At 39.3% G+C, this 21,620-nt stretch overlaps 1 protein-coding gene and 2 non-coding genes across 22 annotated transcripts in view; all 3 read right to left on the bottom strand.

Annotated features, from left to right (window-relative positions):
- LOC126295205 (GRB10-interacting GYF protein 2) overlaps positions 1-21,620 on the bottom strand; it is a 169,072-nt gene that overhangs the window by 123,941 nt on the left and 23,511 nt on the right. For 8 of the 20 annotated variants that reach the window (XM_049987532.1, XM_049987536.1, XM_049987526.1 and 5 more), the window contains 3 exons: positions 15,251-15,598; positions 11,744-11,960; positions 2,056-2,281 (listed from right to left, as the gene is read on the bottom strand). In XM_049987532.1, coding sequence (XP_049843489.1) covers positions 2,056-2,281; positions 11,744-11,960; positions 15,251-15,598 — 791 coding nt within the window. Of the gene's footprint in view, positions 1-2,055; positions 2,285-11,743; positions 11,964-15,250; positions 15,599-21,620 lie in introns of all 20 variants that reach the window. The other 12 variants (XM_049987521.1, XM_049987524.1, XM_049987530.1 and 9 more) reach the window with 3 other exon arrangements.
- On the bottom strand, positions 3,787-3,919 carry LOC126295524 (small nucleolar RNA snoR639/H1). The gene has a single exon (XR_007552505.1). It is a non-coding gene; the product is annotated as a small nucleolar RNA snoR639/H1 (small nucleolar RNA).
- On the bottom strand, positions 9,074-9,206 carry LOC126295523 (small nucleolar RNA snoR639/H1). The gene has a single exon (XR_007552504.1). It is a non-coding gene; the product is annotated as a small nucleolar RNA snoR639/H1 (small nucleolar RNA).

Raw genomic sequence — 21,620 nt, 5'->3', positions numbered from 1 at the left:
TGAGCTGGCGACCCCCAACTTGGTTGAGCAGGTTGTCTGCCAATTATATTCCCACAGCTCCCATGACTACTCAATCCCAACAGGATTAGACTGACCAATATCCCGACTTTCCCATGCTCAATGGAATGACCAGTGGAAATACAATGTCCAGCCACTGCAGACACTATGTTGTAGAAGGCAGTGTGTAACTGGCATTAGATGCACTGTTCTTATTCAGCGCGTATTGTTTGTCCTATGTACCTTTTAACCTCCCCTCCCCCCCCCCCCCACTCCTCCCTACACACACACACACACACACACACACACACACACACACACACACACACACACACACACACAAAGAATTTCATATATCTGCCTTTTGTGACAGATTATTTTCCAGAGAACTTGACAGCTCTTTCTTCATGCTCCTCCTTGCACTGGGCTGGCATTTTCATTTGCGGGTATCTCAATTTGGTTTTTGTACATGTTTTTACTGAATACATTTAGAATTTGCCCTGCACGCTGTCAGTGGTGGATACTACATGAGTCCTGTATATTAAAGTTCTTAGTATGCTGTTAGTTTGAGACGGCTGGGGGCAGGCAGACACCTGCAAGTATTAGTTGGTATGGGTGTGCTTCCAGAAAACTGTTCCAATTTACAAGATACACAAATACTATTTTCCTAAGATCAGAACCAAAGTTGTCAAGAATATCCTCTGACCTGTGTGACACGCCGTCCCCCCTTCCCCCGCACACACGCACACAGACACACTATAATGTAGCACTTCACTTTCCTACCAACAAAACACATGACACACCCTACTTCTTGCAAATGTGTGCCTCTAGCTCTCAATTCTAAACATTTATACAGGCCTCATCTATAATTTCACCTTAGCAGCATACCAGCGAATACCTAATTCTTTAAAGGATCAAACTCCCGTGCAGATATGAGCTGTGCTGATAACAACACAAATGCATTATTGTGTTAAACATTTTCCTTTAAGCATTTATGTGGAAAAGTTTAAGAGAGGTTTGAAATTATACATAGAAGTTTTTTGCAAGTCGCTAAGCATTCTCATTATGAAACGCTGGATGAATATGAACTGTGCAATTTGTCAAACTGCATAATGTATCTGGTACAGCAACCACAAAAGAAAAACACTCTTGGTTGCAGGGCCAACAATACTTTTATTGACGCATTTTGCTCTTCTGGGGCGTCACAAGGGTGAAATATGTTAATAAAAGCATTGTTCCCCTGCAACTAAGACTGTTTTTCTTTTGGAATATAAATGCAGTAATTTGTGCTCCATTTTAAAAGCTAGCTTTCCACACATATCAAATGTTTATGACATCATAACGCCTGAACTACGTGCCGTACAATGACACTATTTTGCAGGTACATTAAGTGCTATACGCATGTACTGTATACAAAGTGTGATGCAAACAATTGCAAGGAAGTGATGGATTAAAATGTCATGCCTTACTCTGAAGCCTGTTGCATGAACAGTGAGAATGTAGAAACAGGTAAGCTTCTCCCTTTCATTATTGTGTGTCAGTGAGAAAAGATTTGAAATAATGTTTAAACATTGTCGAAAGTCGCTAAGGGCTCCGATTCTCAAATAACAGATGAATAAAACCTATATCAGTAATGTTGCCTCAATAAACACAGATTTTCTGTCTTATACCCTTAAACTTTTAACGTAAGATTATACCTCTTAATGAATACATTATGACAGTATCTTTGATTTTTAAATTCGATCAATAATTACAATAAATTTGCCGTTACACTCCAACTGATACTACATTCTGGGACAGCATTTTAGTAATATAGTTCAAAAATCTGGTTTCTACCATAGGGCTCTCAGGTATTTGCTATTTATTGATTTATTTATTGTGGAAGGCACAAGATATCTTTATGATGGAACTGTGGCTAATCTGAAACATGAATATTCATTTGATCTGCAAGGAAAGCCTTGACAATTAAAGCTTGTCCAAACTAGTGAAATTATAGCTATCAACAATGGTTACAGGTATTCAGTGATGTGTGCATGTAAGGTGAATAGCTCGACTTACCATTCGGGCAGTGGCCCAGACACAGAGTCGCTGTCCGTCCCGTGCGCCGCAGGGTGAGTGTGGGCGTGCGGCTGTGGATCCCAAGGCCTGTGCACGTGCGGGTGGGGACCGCGGGATGATATGTGGTCGTCGCCCCACGAGTTGCTGTTACTGCGTGGGACCGACCAGCCGCCCGCGTCCTTGTTAGGTTCAGAGTCCGAGCGCCAACTACTGCCACCGGTGCGACCTGCTGGCACATTGAAACTGTAGTAGAGTCTCTAAAGTGAGGAAGAAACTTGCAAAAACAAAAATTAAACGAATAAGTTTTATGCCTCAGGTAACATGCAGAATATCCCATGTAGAACAGTTACAGCTTCCAACACACATTATTTTTGTGTGTCGACGAATGGCATATACCATACTGGCCTGAATATAATTCACACTTTATCCTCAAAATCTGGCCACAAGAAATTAATGTGTGGTTTATCTGGGCAATCCTACACATGGAAACCTTTTAGTTCTAAATAGAGCAACAATATGAAGTGAGTTTCAAAAGCGTCATAAATCGGGTGATAACATAAACGTCACAATTTTTAATGGTTCATTTCAGAAATGGTTATTACAGTGTTCATAGTTTCACCATTTTATGCAGCAAGACTAATACAGTTTTTCAATAGCTAAAGAGTAAAATTTAGTCTTAAGCAACAGAGCAGTATTGTCGAAAGAAAATCATCAACTAGCTTCAGGATTGGGCATAATTTGGTGCAAAATTCAAATTTACAATTATTCATTATGTGAGAAGTAAATCTAATAGAGATACTGGCAGTGTGTTTGGATGAAGCTCCCATGCAACATAGGTCTTCAGTGGACACTAAGCCGCAAACTGCTGATTATTCAAGAAAATCAAACAGGGCTGACCAGTGGGTAATATCTTGCACTTGAAAGTAACCCTGCATGCAAGTGAATTGTCTCAAAGTTGAACAATATTACCATATTCAAGCATCACAGGGTTCAAGAAGTGCTGCACGTCCGATATCTCGCGCAGTAATGAGAGCAACATACTTTGGGATGAATGTGAAAAAATACTGATAGTGTGTAGGAAACATCCGCAACAAAGTTAGCAATGATGACTGATCTGGTACTTCTGCATAGTTCGTCTATATTACAACATTATAGCATGATACTCAGTGTGATTGGCCATGCATGTGAGAGTTGTTCATCGAAGAATGTGGTCCTTCTCTGATGGGCTCTGTCTAATGGTTTGGTCTACTTTTACTCCATGCCTCATCCATGTGGTAACAAACTATCCCAATTCATATTATAGTTATTCCATCCTGACAGTCCCACTTTTGAAATGGATACATCACAAACGTGTCCTCACTTAGTTTCTGCCTCCTCTTCCTATACAAATTAGAGTGTACAATATCTATTTGCACCAACATGGTAAACGTGCGAGAGGTAAAATACACTGTATTGCTGACATTGTGGCTCTAAAAAATAACATACTGTAACTTTTTATCAATATAAATACACACTAAATATTTCACAATTGTTTCATGGCGCCGCTTCATGAAAGTCAAGCAAATATTTTAGTTCATCTATTGTCAACATGCTACCAATAGTCACCGTTCACCTGCAAAGAAAATGAAATACAATAACAATATGAAAGACATGGTAGCCAGTAGCGAAAGTTTGTCACACAGCAATATCGCAAATAATGTTCATGTAGATTCGAATAGGGCTTGATAAATATGTCTGTGGGATTCCTTTGGACATGGCAATGTGTGCAGAAACGTCCATACACATTCCCACAATTGCTGTTCCCACGATGAGCACACAACCTCAATAATTGATACCATAGGTTGCCGGCTTATTTTAGTGGGGTCAACTTTGACTTCACAAATTATTTATTTCCAATAATTGTATATGTTGTAATAGCCTCAAAAGCTATTAACCTCAATAAGGCAAAAGATTTGTCACTAGTGTTTGCAAAAACATGTAATCTTTACACTTTCTGTTAACTATCGTATCATTGGATGCATGATCTTAGTAACAAAAACTGCGTGACAAAATCATCATATTTTCCCCCACAAACAACAAATAAATTTGCTTCAACATACATATTATTACATCTTCCACTTTTCAAAATTATAGTATCTACTGGAACCATAAAATGTCTCACCTGACAGGGACTCAGTACATATTACTCACGCATTTCACAAAATAAAAATCCATGGTTAAAAAACAAATAGAAAAAAATATCACATGGCTTGGTCTCAAGCAGAACCAAACTAATAAATAACAGATGACTTCTGGCAGAGCTTGATTCAGGTGTCTGAGGGATTCCTTTGGATACGGCAATGTGTGCACAAACATCCATACACATTCCCACAATTGCTGTTCCCACATTGAGCACACAACCTCAGTAATTGATACTACAGATTGCCGGCTTTAGAATGTGGGGTTAATATCAAAATACTGGCACAGAAATTTTCAATCAATACACAATTTACATATCATATTTCCAGCACTGACAAGTTCTTGATCATGACGATTTATGGTGTAGGAAAAAGTAGAAATAAAAATTAGACTTAAAAAGGCATTTTACTAACCAACTTATATGATGCTATTGCTATCACTTCTGAGGATAACATTCCACACACAATGGGAGCTGGAGCAGCTTGTAAAGATACTCATGGTAGCCACAAATTACAGATATAATCAGTGAGATATATTACAGACAAAATTGTGACAACCTTTTGGCTGTCAAAACAGGTTACTGCAGGGGTCATATGATGCCGGGACACAGGAATAGGCCCAGTGACACAAATTTACGAGGGTCGGTCAAAAAGTAATGCCTCCCATTTTTTTTCTACTTAAAAAAATTAAGTTAAGTGAAAAATGTGAATTTGGCGCCATTCCTCAAACCTTCTTCTGCAAACCACTGCAGTAATAACTTTCTGTGTCAACAGGTGGCAGCACAGCAGAAGTTTGTAAGATGGCCGACATCGATGTTCGTTTGAGACAGCGTTGTGTGATTGAATTCTTGAATGCAGAAGGTGAAACGCCCATACGCATTCATGAAAGACTGAAGAAGGTGTATGGTGTTGTGACAGTGGATGTCAGCACTGTTAGACGATGGGTTCGTCGTCGTAAGGAAGCTGAAGGGCAAACACCGTTGACTGACGAAAAGCGGAGCGGCAGGCCGGTGAGTGCAGTGACTCCACACAACATTCAGCAAGTTGATGACATCATTCGTGGTGACCGTCGGGTGACTGCAGATGAAGTGTGTCGCATTATTTCTCTTAGTAAAGGCAGTGTGATCACGATTATTAAACAATTGGGGTACTCAAAAGTTTGTGCACGGTGGGTTCCAAGAATGTTAACCGATCAGAATAAAGAGGCAAGGAAAACAATAGCCTCCCAACACTTGCAGCGCTTCCGTTTGGAGGGACATGAGTTTCTGAAAAAAATTGTGACCGGGGACGAAACATGGGTGCATTTTTTTGAACCCGAATCAAAGAGGCAGTCAATGGAGTGGCGTCACACAAGCTCGCTGAGGAAGAAAAAATTCAAAACTGTGCGATTGGCAGGGAAAGTTAGGGCAACAGTTTTCTGGGATACAGAGGGTGTGATTCTGGTTGATTTTTTGGAGCAGGGATGCACAATAAATTCTGTTCAATACGCCACAACCCTCAAAAAACTTAAAGCACGTCTTCAGCGAGTTCGCCCAACAAAATCAATGGCAGATGTTCTTCTTTTGCATGACAATGCAAGACCACACACCAGTCGTCACACCTCTGACGAGATTGTCAAAATTGGATGGGAAGTTTTGCCTCATCCCCCATACAGCCCTGACCTGGCACCATCAGACTTCCATCTGTTCGGGCCACTAAAAGAAGCTCATTGTGGGATTCATTTTGAAGATGAGGAGGCCGTCAAAACATCCGTGCGTCAATGGCTTAGGAAGCAGAGCTGTGATTTTTACCGTGCTGGGATACATGCCCTTGTTCAAAGATGGACCAAAACTGTAGAGATGGGCGGAGATTACATTGAAAAATGACAAAATGATCCTCAATGTTGTGGTTTTCAACCTATGTAATTGCATTTAAATTTCCTGACAATTAAACGTAGAAAAAAAATAGGAGGCATTACTTTTTGACTGACCCTCGTACGTTGGACTTTTCCACTTGTGAGTTAACAAGCATTGCACTCTCATTTAAATATATGGCCGAAAGAGTCAGCCTACAGGAATTGTAGATCCAGAACCGGATGCCACAAAGGGCATTTCATATAGAGATGGGGAAACTCACAGGTGCCTATTGAGGCCTAAGCACTGTAGTGTGTGAGTGAGACAGACAAGAACCTATATCATAGGGAAACCCAGTAGAAGGCTTCTGTGGCCAAGGAGATATAGCAGTGTTAAATATGGCGGACCTAAGATCAGCTATTAAGGGAAACATTTATGGAAACTATTTAATTCTGTAGTAATGTAGGGAATCGAGCCACAGTAATTTTAATCTGCCATCCTCCATGAATTTTCATGGTGATCCCAATAAAACTTTAATACTGATCATATCTATAATCATTTAGGATTTACTGTTTAAAGTGAGATTCATAAGTTTTGTAACAAAGACTTTAACACTGAAATCTGAACTCTTTAGTTGATCTTGACGATCGACATTTGATATAGAAGCACATCATTAAAATGATGAATGTTGTAAATATCAACTTTGTAACTTCATTTGTTTAAAAGATACAGTAAATTTAAATTATCACTTTTTCAGTTAAGCATCACATCACCATTTCGTCCACACAAAACACATTGAACGATGACAGCACGACACCTTACTGAATCATTATGTAACAGAATATTTGTTGTAAAGATTAGTGCATAATAGTTATTTTTGTTCTTTATTTATTTATCAGAAAGCACACTGGTGCAAGGCTACTGGCTCTGACAGTCAAAGTTAAGAAGGGAATTGTATTGGTTTTATGTACAAGAATCTAACAATCAATATTATTGTTACTTTATTTAGAATGTGAAGGTGGTCAAACTTTGATTATTTAAATATGTTAAAATGTAAAATAATGTAGAATAAGGTGTAGTCAATCAGATGGACAGCTTCAAGAAAGGGAACTGCCCTAGTCAGTTGAGTGACGATGTTCAGCGCGTGGGTAAACTTGGCCGGAGACGCGCAGAGAGGGACAGTTCTGAGCTAGACACCAAAGAGTACAGTTCAACTGGAGACACCAAAGGGCACAGTTCAGATACAAATGCAAAAGTGGACGGTCAGTCTTTAGGCAGCTAGGAAGTGAGCAGCTGCACGCCTGGTATGAACTAACTTTTCGCGTCGTTAACAAGGTGGAGTACTGAATTGGTAATTCGCAATGTGATTATGAATGATCGAACTGTGTCAGATGGACATCAATCAATACACAATTTACAAGACACTTTTCAGCACTGATGAGTGTAATAGTAATTCTAAATATGTCCACTTTCACTATTAATTTGCTTTCTGAATAAACATTATTCTAACCACAGCACAACTGTGTGGCCTACATCATTTATGGGTTGTTAATTTAGTTCCCGATGTTATTATTACTGTTATTATATGTTATATTAACTTTGTCTTTTGCAGATTTGCCACCAGCCAGACAATTTAACCAAACGGTCACAAGTGTCTAATTTAGGACTTGTGATGCGACACGAGGAAAGTTTGGGCCAAGATGTTTCGACAAAGAGGAACCGCATGTGAGCTCTAATGTCTTTGGGACGTTAGCTTGCACACTTTTCAAAACTACAGTATCTACTGGAACCATAAAATGTCTTACCTGACAGGGACTTAGTACATATTACTTACACATTTCACAAAATGAAAATAAAAATCCTTGGTTAAAAAACAAATAGAACAAAATATAACAGATTTTGGTCAAGCAGAACCAAACTAATAAATAACAGAATGACTTCTGGCACATTTTAAAAAATAGACTGGATGCAGAGCTTGATTCAGGTTTTGATTTTATCCATACTGGATGAGAGGTCGTGGTTGTGAATGTCGAAGTTAAAAAATATATCGGCTCAACCACTTGTTTATAGTGTAAAACACTAAGGTTAACACGTTTCAGAAGTCAAGCTTCCATCATCAGAATAGTAAAAAAAGAAATAGATTGCAGCAGGCAAGCGATAAATATGAGAGAGCTGAGGGTCTATAAAATTCAGTGTAACACGTGCAAGGCAAGCTATGTAGGCCAAACTGGTAGGTCCTTTAAAGTACGTTACAAAGAACATAGCGATGTTTTCCGGCTTACTAATTTTGAAAAGTCAGCTGTAGCCACGCATATTTGGGAAACAGGACATCCCATGTTGGGAATAGATCAGGATCTCATTATTTCATATAGACAGGACAAAGGCAAAAAGCTGGGTTTATTAGAACATCTGGAAATTACGATACATAGTGTGGATAATCAAAACACACTGAATGAACATCTAACTGGTGATATAAATAACATTTTGAAACATTTCACTGGTTTTTTTTTAGTAACTACATTTTTAGCAATTTGTAGGATACCATCATTTCATGAGGTCCTTGGAACATGTATACATTATCTGTTTGTATAGACATCTCCGACACTTCCTTGTTTACTCGCATGTGAGCTCACTCACGTTTCAGTGTCGTGTTTGGCTACGTGGTGTGTGGTATCAACGAATACGCACGGGCGTTTACGACGATACATGAGGAAGCCATGTGGTTAGATGTTTAACACCATAGGCAACACCATTTTTGAGTTTTTTATATTGTGACGACTATGTGGAGATGCACCTTGGAAGACACGGCTGCAAACAAGGGAAGTAGCCACGATGTTTTAATTTTATTATAAACTGCCTGGGGCATGTTCCATTTTAGCGAGTTTTAACAGGTTCTTTTACTTTTTCTTATTCTGATGATGGTGGCTTGACTTCCGAAACACCTCAATCTTAGTGTTTTACACTATAAACAAGTGGCTGAGCCAATATATTTTTTAAAATTTATTCAGGTGTCTGAGGGATTCCTTTGGATATGGCAATGTGTGCACAAACATCCATACACATTCCCACAATTGCTGTTCCCACATTGAGCACACAATCTCAGTAATTGATACTACAGATTGCCGGCTTAAGAATGTGGGGTTAACATCAAAATACTGGCACAGAAATTGTAGGCAACATGGCACAGAAAAATTCAATCAATACACCATTTACACGACACATTTTCAACACTGATGAGTTCTCGTATGTAACTATTCAGTATGGGAAAAAGTAGAAATAAAAATTAAACTTAAAAAGGCATTTTACTAACTAACTTATGTGATGCTATTTCTATCACTACTGAGGATAACATTCCATACACAGTGGGAGCTGGCGCAGGTTGCAAAGATACTCACGGTAGCCACAAATTGCAAATATAATCGATAAAGTTTTCCAAATCTGTGGGACACATTACAGACAAAATTTTGGCAACCTTTTGGTTGTCAAATCAGGTTACTGGAGGGGTCATATGAGTCTGGGATTCAGAAATAGGACCAGTGGCACAAATTTACGTCGGACTCCTTTGGACATTGCAAAAAGAGCATGTTCATCCACACACATTCTCACAGTAACTGTATTCACATAGAGTGCACAATCTCGCTAACTGATACAACAATCTGCTTGGATATGTATGTGGGGGTATACTTCTAACAATTGGAATTGTGAGCAAAAGTGTAACACAGAATTAAATCAAGAAATGATTTATGTATTATTTTTCTGTAAGCTCCACCACATCCAAGGAAATTAATATTTGGTAATGCAATTAACGAGGCGGCAGCTATGGCTCAACACTAAGGAATACATTGGTTTCTCTGTAAATGTATCTCCCTTTCTTAGGTTTCAGTATTTACAGCATGGTCCAAAATCTTATCACCAAATATGACAGAAAAGCCCAATGATATCAGTTGGAAAACACAAATGTCTCTGGGTTTACGTTAGACAAGGCAACAGACATGAGCATAGCCACACACATTCTCACAATTAATGCTAACACATTGAACATGTAACCTCTGTAATTGATGCTATGAGCTCTTAGCACAAGAAAGGGGCGTAATTTTTGGAAGTCCCAATAGAATCCAAGAAATAAATGATTTACCTATCACACTTTTTCCTGACAGAAATCGTATCACCAGAAATTATATCTTGATAATACAAACGAGGCAACAGCAATAAATGCAACTAAACAGTAAAAAACACATTGATTTCTCAGTTATTACGATTAGACCATCTACTTTTCAACTCTTATGAGCTGTTCTATATGCAATTCAAATCACACGGAAAGAAAAAACTAGTTTTTTTTCTTCTTATGATTGAAAATAATTATCATCATTCCAGACTAAATTTTATCAATTTTTGCCAGTCAAATCAGGTTACTTAATGGGCCATATAACACCAGTACAAAAATATAGGATGCGAGGCAGAAATGTCTGTGGGATTCCTTTGGACATGGCAATGCGTGCAGACATATCCATACACATTCCCACAATTGCTGTTCCCACATCGAGCGCACAACCTCAGGAATTGATACTATAGGCTGCCGGCTTATTTCAGTGGGGTCAATCTCGATTTCACAAATTACTCAATTATCGTATCTTCATCTGTTATAATAGCTCAGAGAACTATTAACCCTGCTAAACAAAATATTTGTGACTGCTGCTTACAAAAATATCTAACACTGATATGGCAAAGATGCTATACACTATGTTAGCTATCATGTCATAGGATTCATGATCTTAATAATGAAAACAGAGTGAATCACCATATTCACTCCAGCAAGCTACAAAAATATTTGCTTCTAGTTATATGTAATTAGATCTACACACACACAAAAAAAGTATTTATTGAAACTATACAATGTGTTGCCTGATGGAAAATGACAGTACACAACATTAACACACATCTTGAACTAAAAAAGAAGCAGAAGCAGAAGCTGGGCTAAAATGTAAAACACTACTGAACAGAACAAATGGCTTAACGTATGGTTTTGACAAGAACAACCAAAATAAATAATTGAATTTAACTTTTGGTAGATCCGAAAAAATTAACCCGATGTAGCGCCAAATTCAAATGTCCGAAGGATTCCTTTGGATATGGCAATGTGTGCTGACACATCCATACACATTCCCACAATTGATGTTCCCACATTGAGCACACAACCTCAGTAATTGATACTATAGATTGCCGGCTTATGTAAGTGGGGTACATATATTCTAACTGGAGCTGGAGTTGTGGGTAAGGGAGGAATGACAAGAATCAAAAGGGAATGACAAGAATCAAAAGGCAAGTGACATACCTCATGTACATTTGTATGTCACGTTACTCAGAAAAACATTTGCTTAATAATGTACATACTGTGGCTATCACTAAATAACACCCCAACTAATCGTTCATCCTTACTGGCTGGTGCATGGTGATGTCTGGAGGTATAGAAAAGAGCAGAACAGAAACATAATATTTACAAGGAGATTAAATGACAGTGAAGAATATTACATTTTCACGAACAATGGAACATAAGTAGGTGATGTTAGCACTACCTCCAATATTGCCAGAGGTGAAAAAGTATTAAGTGGTAGATAAAAACACTAGTACACGTAACATTTGCCTTCTTTAAGACATTGTGGACAACTATGGCAAACTCACCACTCCACTTGGTGGTAGAGCTCCTCCAACCTCCAGGAGCCGGTGGGTCGTCGTCCTGCTCGGAGTTGACCGTGTTGCGCCCCTGCCTCCGCCAGCTGTCGAAGCCGCGCCCGAAGTCCTTGCGGGGGCTGGTGCCGAGGGCGGAGCTGCCCGGTCCGGAACCCCCGCCCCACTCGTGGTCCGTGCCATTACGATCCGACCAGTTGCGCTCTGAACTCTGCTTTTCGACGGACAAATGAGTAGACTAGTAAGCTACTGTTGTGTCATCACAATTTGCCAGTATTGTAAACATTATCGATACACAGAAAATAAAATATGTGCCAAATATACTGTTACATGGAACCTTAAGAATAGTAAGCTAACAACTTTTATTGTACATATGGCTTCACACCTGATACAAAGTCTAGTAAAATTTATAGAAACCTGGGTACCAAATGGGAATGAACTTTGGAGGTATGAAATCACTTGTGGTAAACTTAATGAGCTGGAATTTAACATCCTCCTTTTACTATGGCAGCTACCATTATTCCAATATTACATAGCCAGGTTTTACTTTTATACTTGGTCGAGTGAAAGTGATTTCATGTAAAATGTATTTTCTTGAGATATGTCTTGGAACTAGAGTATAGTCTGATCCACGAACAATATCAGTTTGGGCATCATAAGGCACAGATGGGGATTGAATTGTTGACGGTATCAAGCGAAAGTTGCAGTACACTCATGTGCATGCTTTCCACCTGAAGAAAGCGCATATCCTACAAATATGTATCTCACTTATACAGAATTTATCACAATCAGTGATGACGACGCTCAAGAAATGGAATCGAAATTCACTTAAATACTCGCTAAAATTACATTTAATGCTTGCATTAGATATGGCTTTCACAGGAGAGCACTTAGAACACACTGAACACACTTCGGCTGTCGGAACATACATGATGTAGGTGCGCAGAACAAGCCTAAACTCCACCGCCATCATTCGTGATTACAACTATAGTAGGTCTAAAACCAGTTGTGCTGTAGGAACAGATGTGCTGCAGAGGTGGTATTTTGGGAACTGCTTTTACATTGGCAGCTGTCATTACGCAGAAATGGCAGGAAAAATTGGTCCATGCAAGATTTAATGGAGAAAGGAAATTAAACACAAACACAGACACACAAGGCATTCGGGAAAAAGTCAAAATTACTTCTATCTGTGATAGTGGAAGCATATTATTGGTCAAAATTATGATACATATGAGAGATCAAAATATTTAGCAAAATGTTGAAAGAAAAGAAAATTACATGAGCAAAGAAAATGGTGAAGTCAAATTTATTTTTTAAATTAATTATAAATAAATAGTAAAAATGAAGAAAGGCCACTAAAGCTACAAACAAGCATTATACATTGTCGATAATATTATCACTAGTAGTACGTAATCTTCAGTCACAGTATTTTACTAATCATCATTCACATTTTGGGATGGCCAAAATCAAAAACAGTCAGGTGGCTTAACACATGAAGATGATACAATATTAGTTTATGGTATTTCAAATCCATCTTTGCACTACTAAAATTTTGTTTTTATTTTTCCATAAGCTTTTCATTTTACTCATTTGAAATATTGCCAGTGGTCTGGACCAAACAATCATTTTTACAATTATAGTAAGCAGCTCATTTCATAAGCCACTGAACTCTCCGATTTATACTCACCGAACTTTTGCCGAACTTCTGCCTAAAACCAAAAGTGTAATTTGTATGTACTTTTTCCAGGTGTTCTTACATATGGCACTGATGTTGGCATGTTATCACTGATTTGCAACGCGAACACTTCTTGATCTAAAATATGACCGTGTTGTTTTCCTCTGCTAAAACGTGTGTGTGTGTGTGTGTGCGTGCGCGCGTGGTGTTGCAAAATAGTTGACACTATGTCCATATGCCTTTCACTGGTGCAGTCACAAGTAACGTCCAATTATGCTTTGTTTAATGGACTATGTAAAATATTTTCTTTAACAAGGATTTAGTTCCTGATCTCCTTTCTCCACTGCATCCTTGTAACTAAAACCAAGACTAAAATAGTCAGTACATTTAGTTTCCGATAACTGATGACAGTTTGAATGAATGAAACAAAATCTTATGATAAAATACAAGTTTCAGCATCTTTGCACAATTACCGCACCTTACATCCGTTTGACCTGCTTACTGTAATTGGGCCTTTGCCTCCCTCTACAATCTGCTCCCCCTGCCCCCCCCCCCCCCCCCCACACACACACACACACACACACTCACACTCACACACACACACACTCACTCACTCACTCACTCACTCACTCTCTCCCCCCCCCCCCCCCCCCCCTCCCTCTCCATTACCAAACTGACAATCCCTTTGTACTTCACATTTCCTTCCAACCAATCCCTTTATTTAGTCAAGTTATGCCATATATTTTCTTTCTCCCAGTTCCAATCCATACCTTCCCGTCAGTCACCCAAAACGTGCATATAATTTGCCACAATCTTGTAGCACAAAATTTCAGTAGCTTCTATTCTCTCCTCACCTGAGCTGTTAATCATCCACATTTCACTTCTGTAAAAAGCTACACTCTGAATACCCACAGAGAAACACTTAAATTTAAATTTGATATTAAAAACTTTCTCCTTTTCAGAAACGCCTTTTCTTGTTATTCCCTGTCTGCATTTTTAAATCTTGTCTACTTTGGGTAGCATCACTTCTTCAGCTCCCCACATAACAAATCTCATCTACTACTTTTAATTTTTCATTTTCTAATCTCTTTCCCTCACATTTAATTCATTTTAATCTACTACATTTTGTTACCACTGTTTTAATTTTGTTGTGTTCATCTTACAATCCATTTCCAGGGCATTACCAATGCCGTTCAATTTCTCTTCCAAGACCTTTGCCATCTCCGAAAGAATTAAAATGTCACTGGCAAACCACAGAGTTCATATTCCTTCTCCATAGTTTTATTCCCTTTCCACATTTATCTCAGTTTCCGTTACTGTTTGCTCAATGATGGATTTGAAATACCTTACCCTTTGCAATAGCAAGGGACAGCAAAGGGCAGGGGAGCAGGGTCTTGTAAATACTGTAATCTAGTCATATTCTTCACATTTTAAAATCTTGAAGAAGAAAAAAAAATGCTTTTAATGCTTTCTTATACCAGACTCCATAATAACTGTAAATTTTCCAGTAAAACCCAATCCAAAAATGTACGTCTTAGTAGTGAATGTGACTTTTCGCAACAAATGTCATGAATGTATTTTCAGATTAAGGACTCTTCTTACACATCTGTATAGTTTTAAGATGTATGTTGTGAAAAATAATCACAATTAATGAAATTCATGTTTTTTAAACATTTCTCTGGTGGTCATGAAGTACCCCTCCCTCTCCTCAGTCTACAAATTATGAAACATACATCCATATTGCTAGGGTTAATTATCCAACAACTGAAGACACTACGATCACACAAATTTGGAGTAGTTTACTTCTCAGAAGGTTCCCAACACACCTGCATCCTGACGAACGGTCGGCCGGGCCTGAGGGAGCCGATGCTGCCACCGCGGATGCCGTCCCCACCACTGTCACCGCCGGCAGCACTCGAGTCGTCGTAGCGGTAGAAGGGGGCGGAGCCGGACAGCACGCCGGGGCCGGGCCCACTGCCAGCACCTCTGCCCGGGATGCCGAGGCTGCGCGACTGTCCCCGGAGGCCGCCGGGCCCGCCCGTCACCCCGAGGCCGCCTCCCCTCCCGCCCACTCCGCCCGGCCCCGAAGTCGGCTGACCCGAGGGGCCGCCGGCACCCGTGCTCTTCGACATCCTCAGGACTGCGTCGCTATTCACGCCTCGGTTCCACACCCGCTGGGAACATTGTCGAAAGAAGAAGGTAATATCCAATATATATTTGGTAAGTTAGCTGTTTATTTACCCACAGACATATTTGAAATGGCACTAGACAGTAGACAGCTAAAAAGAAAAATGACAGCAAAATACCAGAAACAGAGATGAGGTTATTAGGGAGAGTGAATGGATGCAGAACAAGAGATTTAACTAAAAATAGAAACATTCAAAATGAACCGGCTGTCCAGTCCAATGATAAGGAAACAGCCGAGTACAGACAACGGCGGATGCAATACGAATACAACTAGAGATACATTCAACAAAAAACACATTCTGAATTATAATCCAAATGAAAGGAGCGACATATGTCTATCAAGAAAATGGAGGGCATAAACTTTACTGACAAAGAATAAGCAGATGCTAATATTGATATGTAAGGCGACAACAGCAATGTTATAGAAATGTAAGCTTCATACATCCATAAATCATCATTTAAAGTATACAATACAAATTATTAAATGTTAAATAAAGACTTATCATTAAAGCATCATCGGATGATCTGTTTCAAAAGAAAGAAAAGGGAGTGGGCGGCACAAAGCTAACAATGTTTTAACTCGTAAATCAGAAATATAAGAATAAAAATGTTCACAATATGAAATTCTGGCTGTTTAGTGTGTACTTACATGGCTATACCTGTTTCTTGGTATCTGACTTCCGCAAATCTGATTGGGGGTATCAAATCTTGTTTCTTCAACATAGTTGCTATACTGTGCATCGATTTACGTGTGTACATTACTGTGCACCATTAATTTTTGTTAGTTCTGTCATTTGTGTTAGTAATGTCTTTGCTTCTGTACGATAATGTATCCGAGTTAGTGTTGGAGTTTTGTGGTCCTCTTACTTTCTGCCATAGTCAGATGTGCTATTGTTACCGAGGCTCCAAATTATTCTGAATTATGTGGGTACTATATCATTTTATCATATTTGTTTGCAGTTCTTTTCCATGGTGTTGAGTGTTAAATGAGATTTTATTGAGTCTGTAGTCTGCCCCCGGTAGGTGAGTGGCCAGTGCGACAGAATGTCAATCCTAAGGGCCCAGGTTCAATTCCCGGTTGGGTCGGAGATTTTCTCCGCTCAGGGACTGGGTGTTGTGTTGTCCTACTCATCATCATTTCATCCCCATCGACGCGTAAGTCGCCAAAGTGGCGTCAAATCTGAAGACTTGCACCAGGCCAACTGTCTACCCGACAGGAGGCCCTAGCCACATGGCATTATTATTATTATTATTATTATTGCGGCAATGTGAAACAGCTGCTGGATATTGCAATTAAAACTACAACCAAAAATTATTTTGTTAAATCTTAAAGTAAAATTGTCCACAAATTGTTTGAACAATGCAGTGCTGTTGGAGGCAGTACACTGTTGCAGTCCTCCATCTATAACTGACATATATCCTGTTATAGGTAGGGCATACCAGGGCAAACCAGGAAAGACTTAAATATAGCTCAAAGCATTTCCTTGGAGCTCAGAATTACGTGTAAAATTGCAAGGCTTGTCACAGGTCAAATCAAGTGATATATATATATATATATATATATATATATCTCAAGATCAGATAGATGATAAATGTCTGTAGGATTCCTTTGGATGTGACAATGTGTGAAGACATATCCATACACATTCCCACAATTACTGTTCCCACATTGAGCACACAACCTCAGTAATTGATACTATAGGTTGCCGGCTTAAGAAAGTGGGGTAAATATTGAGACACTGCCACTGAAGCTGTGCCAATAAATTTGGCACTTTTGCCTGTGGCAAAAGAAGTGATATGTAATGTAAAAAAACTACCCAACCCGCACACTAAAAACTTATTCTTCATAGTGACAGCTGCTACAAAAGGTCTGAACAATGCTGCTAAAAGTACTTAACTTCTCACGTTCTAGATCATACAAGGCAATGTCTCTGTCAAATGCTACTCTATTAAAATTGATAAACTCTTTCGGGTTGCAGCCATCGTGAGATCAAAAAATTACAGCAGCAGCAGATAGGCACCTACTCAGTACTGACTACATTTATCAATTATAATAAAGTAGCATCTGACAAAGACACTGGCTTTTATAATATAATCAGATACAAAGGTCAACAGTCTCTCCAGCAGGTTGTGGTATTACATATCACAATGGTAGAGCGATGTGCAGCCCTACACCTACTTAACTGACGAATGAGACACAATAGTTAACCTATATAATAATTTAGTGGTTAAAATTAGCTAGCTGTTTGCAGTTGTTGTTATCTGTTATGCATGTGACCCATACATGGAGGGACTCCACGTCTTCGAGATAGCGATCGCAGTATTATCACAAGTCCCGAATTTTGTGCAATCTCTATAAATCAGCAACGCGGTTTGGGTTGATGCAGTGCACCAGCGAGTAAATGCATGTGCCATAACAATGCTGCATGACATCAAGGCGTGACAGAAGAAATCCGCTGGCACGATTTAATTCATTCCAATGTCAGTCTCCTACGTATGAATTCGTCATGAGTAGAAGCTGTAAAGTTTGAAGTGCAAGAGCTATTGTACATAATTGTACAAAATATAATTACAGAATTAATATCAGCACAAGCACAACTGGATCAGAGATGACATCCATTATAGTTACACGTGCATATTCTGAAGAGAGTTTGATTATTAGACACAAATGTTCAGAGCGACAATAAAACAACAAATTTGAATCTGAACATACAAATATATAAAGAAAAACACTGCAAGGCCCAAATGACCCCATGTTTTCAGCTGGATGATCTGAACTGATTGGCACAATCACCTACATCATCAGGTGCTCACAGTGCTCTGAGCTGCTCCTTACTTTTGTACTTACACATTATACCACCACAGGGCAGGTCACAGCATTTTATGAACACTGTGTTGTATTCTTGGCCTATTTATTTGCATTGTATTACCTTGAAAAACACTATATCATGGTGTAATGAACTTAGGACGAATGAAGATAGGTAAAAATCTAACAATGGGACGTTGAGGTTGCAATATCAACAATATGAAAATGTAACATACAGTAATCTACTGTCCCCACACCCTCCATGCAATGGTTTCCGCCCCCTCTGTCCTGTCACCTCCTCCCTATTCACATTCTCCACTCTCTTTCTGCGCCACCCTCTGCCGATGTATCTGCCCGTCTTTCCACTTCCCTGCTGCTCTCCTTTTCCACTCCCAGTTTCCATCCTCCCCCCTCCCCCTCCGCCATTTTTTTTTTTTACACACATACTCCATAAGCCACTGTACAGTGCATGGTGGAAGGTACCCTGCAACACAACTAGTTATGTCTTTCCCTGTCCCACTCACAGATAGGGCAAAGGAAAAATGAGCCCATTTGAGCCCTAATTTCTCATATCTTATCTTCCTGGTCTGTTCCAACCAATAGCTCAATACATATCATCAATACTAGGAATAAGAACAATCTACATAAAGATCTAAATCACTTTCCTTAGTCCAAAAAGGTGACCAATATTCAGGAACACACATTTTCAATAAGTTGCCAGCAACCATTAAAAACTTGGTTCTAGATAAAGCATGGTTTAAAAAGAGTTTTTGATAGGCAACTCCTACTCTATAGATGAATATCTTAACAGAGACTGTAAAGCCAGCTTAAGTAAAAATGTCTGTTCGATTTCAGTTTTGACAACACCTGGTCACAACAGTCAAGATCAGGTATTTTGTGAACGATAAATGTATTAATAATCACCGTATAGCGGAGATACTGGGTTGCAGATAGGCACAACATTCCATCCTGGATTTTCCATTGTTTGTTAAATTTATTAATAGTGCATTACAATGTTTCATTCTGACAGCGTGTTAATTCTTAAATATTAGCTGTTCCAGTTTACCGCATTGTATTCATCTATTTCGACAATCTCCTGACAAATGATCAGGGTAGTAGGTATTATATTCAAATGTTTTATGTTATACTCTCTGACATGTTCCGCACCCACGAGAACCATCTCATTTTTTGGGTCTATGTAACGAAAACTGAATCTAATCTAATCTAATCTAATCTAATCTACGCAAAATGTATGTCGGCGGCAGTAGGATCATTCTACAGTTGGCTTCAAACACCGGTTCTCTAAACTTTTTCAGTAGCATTTCTCGAAATGAATGTCTTCTTCCTTCCAGGAATTCCCACTTGAGCTCCCGAAGCATATCCATAGCAGTTCCATGCTGTTCGAAACAACCAGTAACAAACCTAGCAGCTCGCTTCTGAATTGCTTCGATGTCTGCCTTCAACCCCACCTGGTGCGGATCCCAAGCACTCAAGCTAGAATAGGTCAGACTAGCATCCTATATACAGTCTCCTTTATAAAGGAACTACGCTTTCCTAAAATTCTCTCAATACACCATAGTCTACCATTTGCCTTCTACCACAGTTCTCACACGTTCGTTGCATTTTGTATCACTTCACAGCATTATGTGCAGACATTTAAATGATGTGACTGTGTCTAGCAGGACACTACTAATGTTGTATCCGAACATTACGGGTTTGCTTTTCCTACTCATCGGCATTAACTTACATTTTTCTACATTAAGAGCCAGCTGCCATCCTTCCACGAAGTAGAAACTTTGTCTAGATCATCTTGTATCAACCTATTGTCCCTTATCTTTTGACACCTTGCTGTACATCACTACATCAGCGAACAACCTGACATTCCTGATGTTAACTCAGTCTCCAAGCAACCCCCGTCTTCGAGGACAACATACTGGGTTCTATTATTTAAGTAGTCTTCATGCCACTCATATCTGGAAGCCTATTCCGTATACATGTACCTTTATTAACAGTCTGAAGTGAGGTACCGTATCAAATGCTTTTCAAAACTGTAGAAATATGGAATTCCTCATTGCTTCCTGATGCTGCACTTGGAGGCAGTCGGCTCTGAGAACCATTGAACTTAACTGCTAAGGTCATCAGTCCCCTAGAACTTAGAACTACTTAAACCTAACTAACCTAAGGACATCACACACATCCATGCCAGAGGCAGGATTCGAACCTGTGCCCGTAGCAGTCGCGCGGTTCCAGACTGTAGCGCCTAGAACCACTCGGCCGGCCCTGGAGGCAGTCTTTTAATGGTTCCTCCTAGCCCCTGCACACTATGCCAGACAGCACTCTTCTCTCTCACCATACATACACTGCTACCCATTCCCCATCCCCACATCATCTAGATTGCTGCTTTCATTCCACGTTACAGCTGCAATCAACTTCAAGCAGCCAAAGATGGCAGTTGTGTGTGTATTTTTCTGCTTTTATGAAGAAGTCTTTGGCCGAAAGTCTTGTCATTGTGCTCTCTGTAACTCAATGTGTCATCTTTACTGTGAGTACCAATCTATTATTTTTCCTTATATTGTTGATATTATGGAAAGCACGGACTGCTACCCACCGTACAGATGAGTTGCAGACAGGCACAATAAAAAGATTGTTACACATATGCTTTGAACCAAAGCTGCCCTCAGAAAAGAAAAACACCCATTCACACAAAAAAGGACAGCTCACACAACACTCACGACCACTACCTATCGCTGGAGATAGCGGCCAAGTGTGTGTGAGTTGAGGTTGCTTATGTGAATGTGTATACATTTTTCACCAAAAGCTTATGTGCAATAGTCCTTTTGTAATGCCTTTCTGCAACTCAACGTGTAATATTTCGGTTAGTAGTAATTTACCTTTTTCATAAGATTATTAATGATAGATATATTAACAATAAGAGAGAGAGAGAGAGAGGTGTTGAGTACATGAGGAGCACCTAATGATGTTGGTGAAAAAATGAAATATTGTGCCAGTCAGGCACAAGAAGACTTAAATTATGCTCAAGGCAGTTCCTCAGAGCTCAGAATTATAATATGTAAAATGGGTGGGCCAGGTAACGGTCAAATCAGGTGACATATCAGAGCAACAAAATCAGATACATGACACAAATGTCTGTAGGATTCCTTTGGGTATTGCAGTGAGTGCAGAAACATCTATACACATTACCA

This window comes from Schistocerca gregaria, chromosome 11, assembly GCF_023897955.1.
Source record: "Schistocerca gregaria isolate iqSchGreg1 chromosome 11, iqSchGreg1.2, whole genome shotgun sequence".
NCBI lineage: Eukaryota > Metazoa > Arthropoda > Insecta > Orthoptera > Acrididae > Schistocerca > Schistocerca gregaria.
Note: the sequence above shows the minus strand (reverse complement) of the source record. Positions and strands in the feature narration are given on the sequence as shown.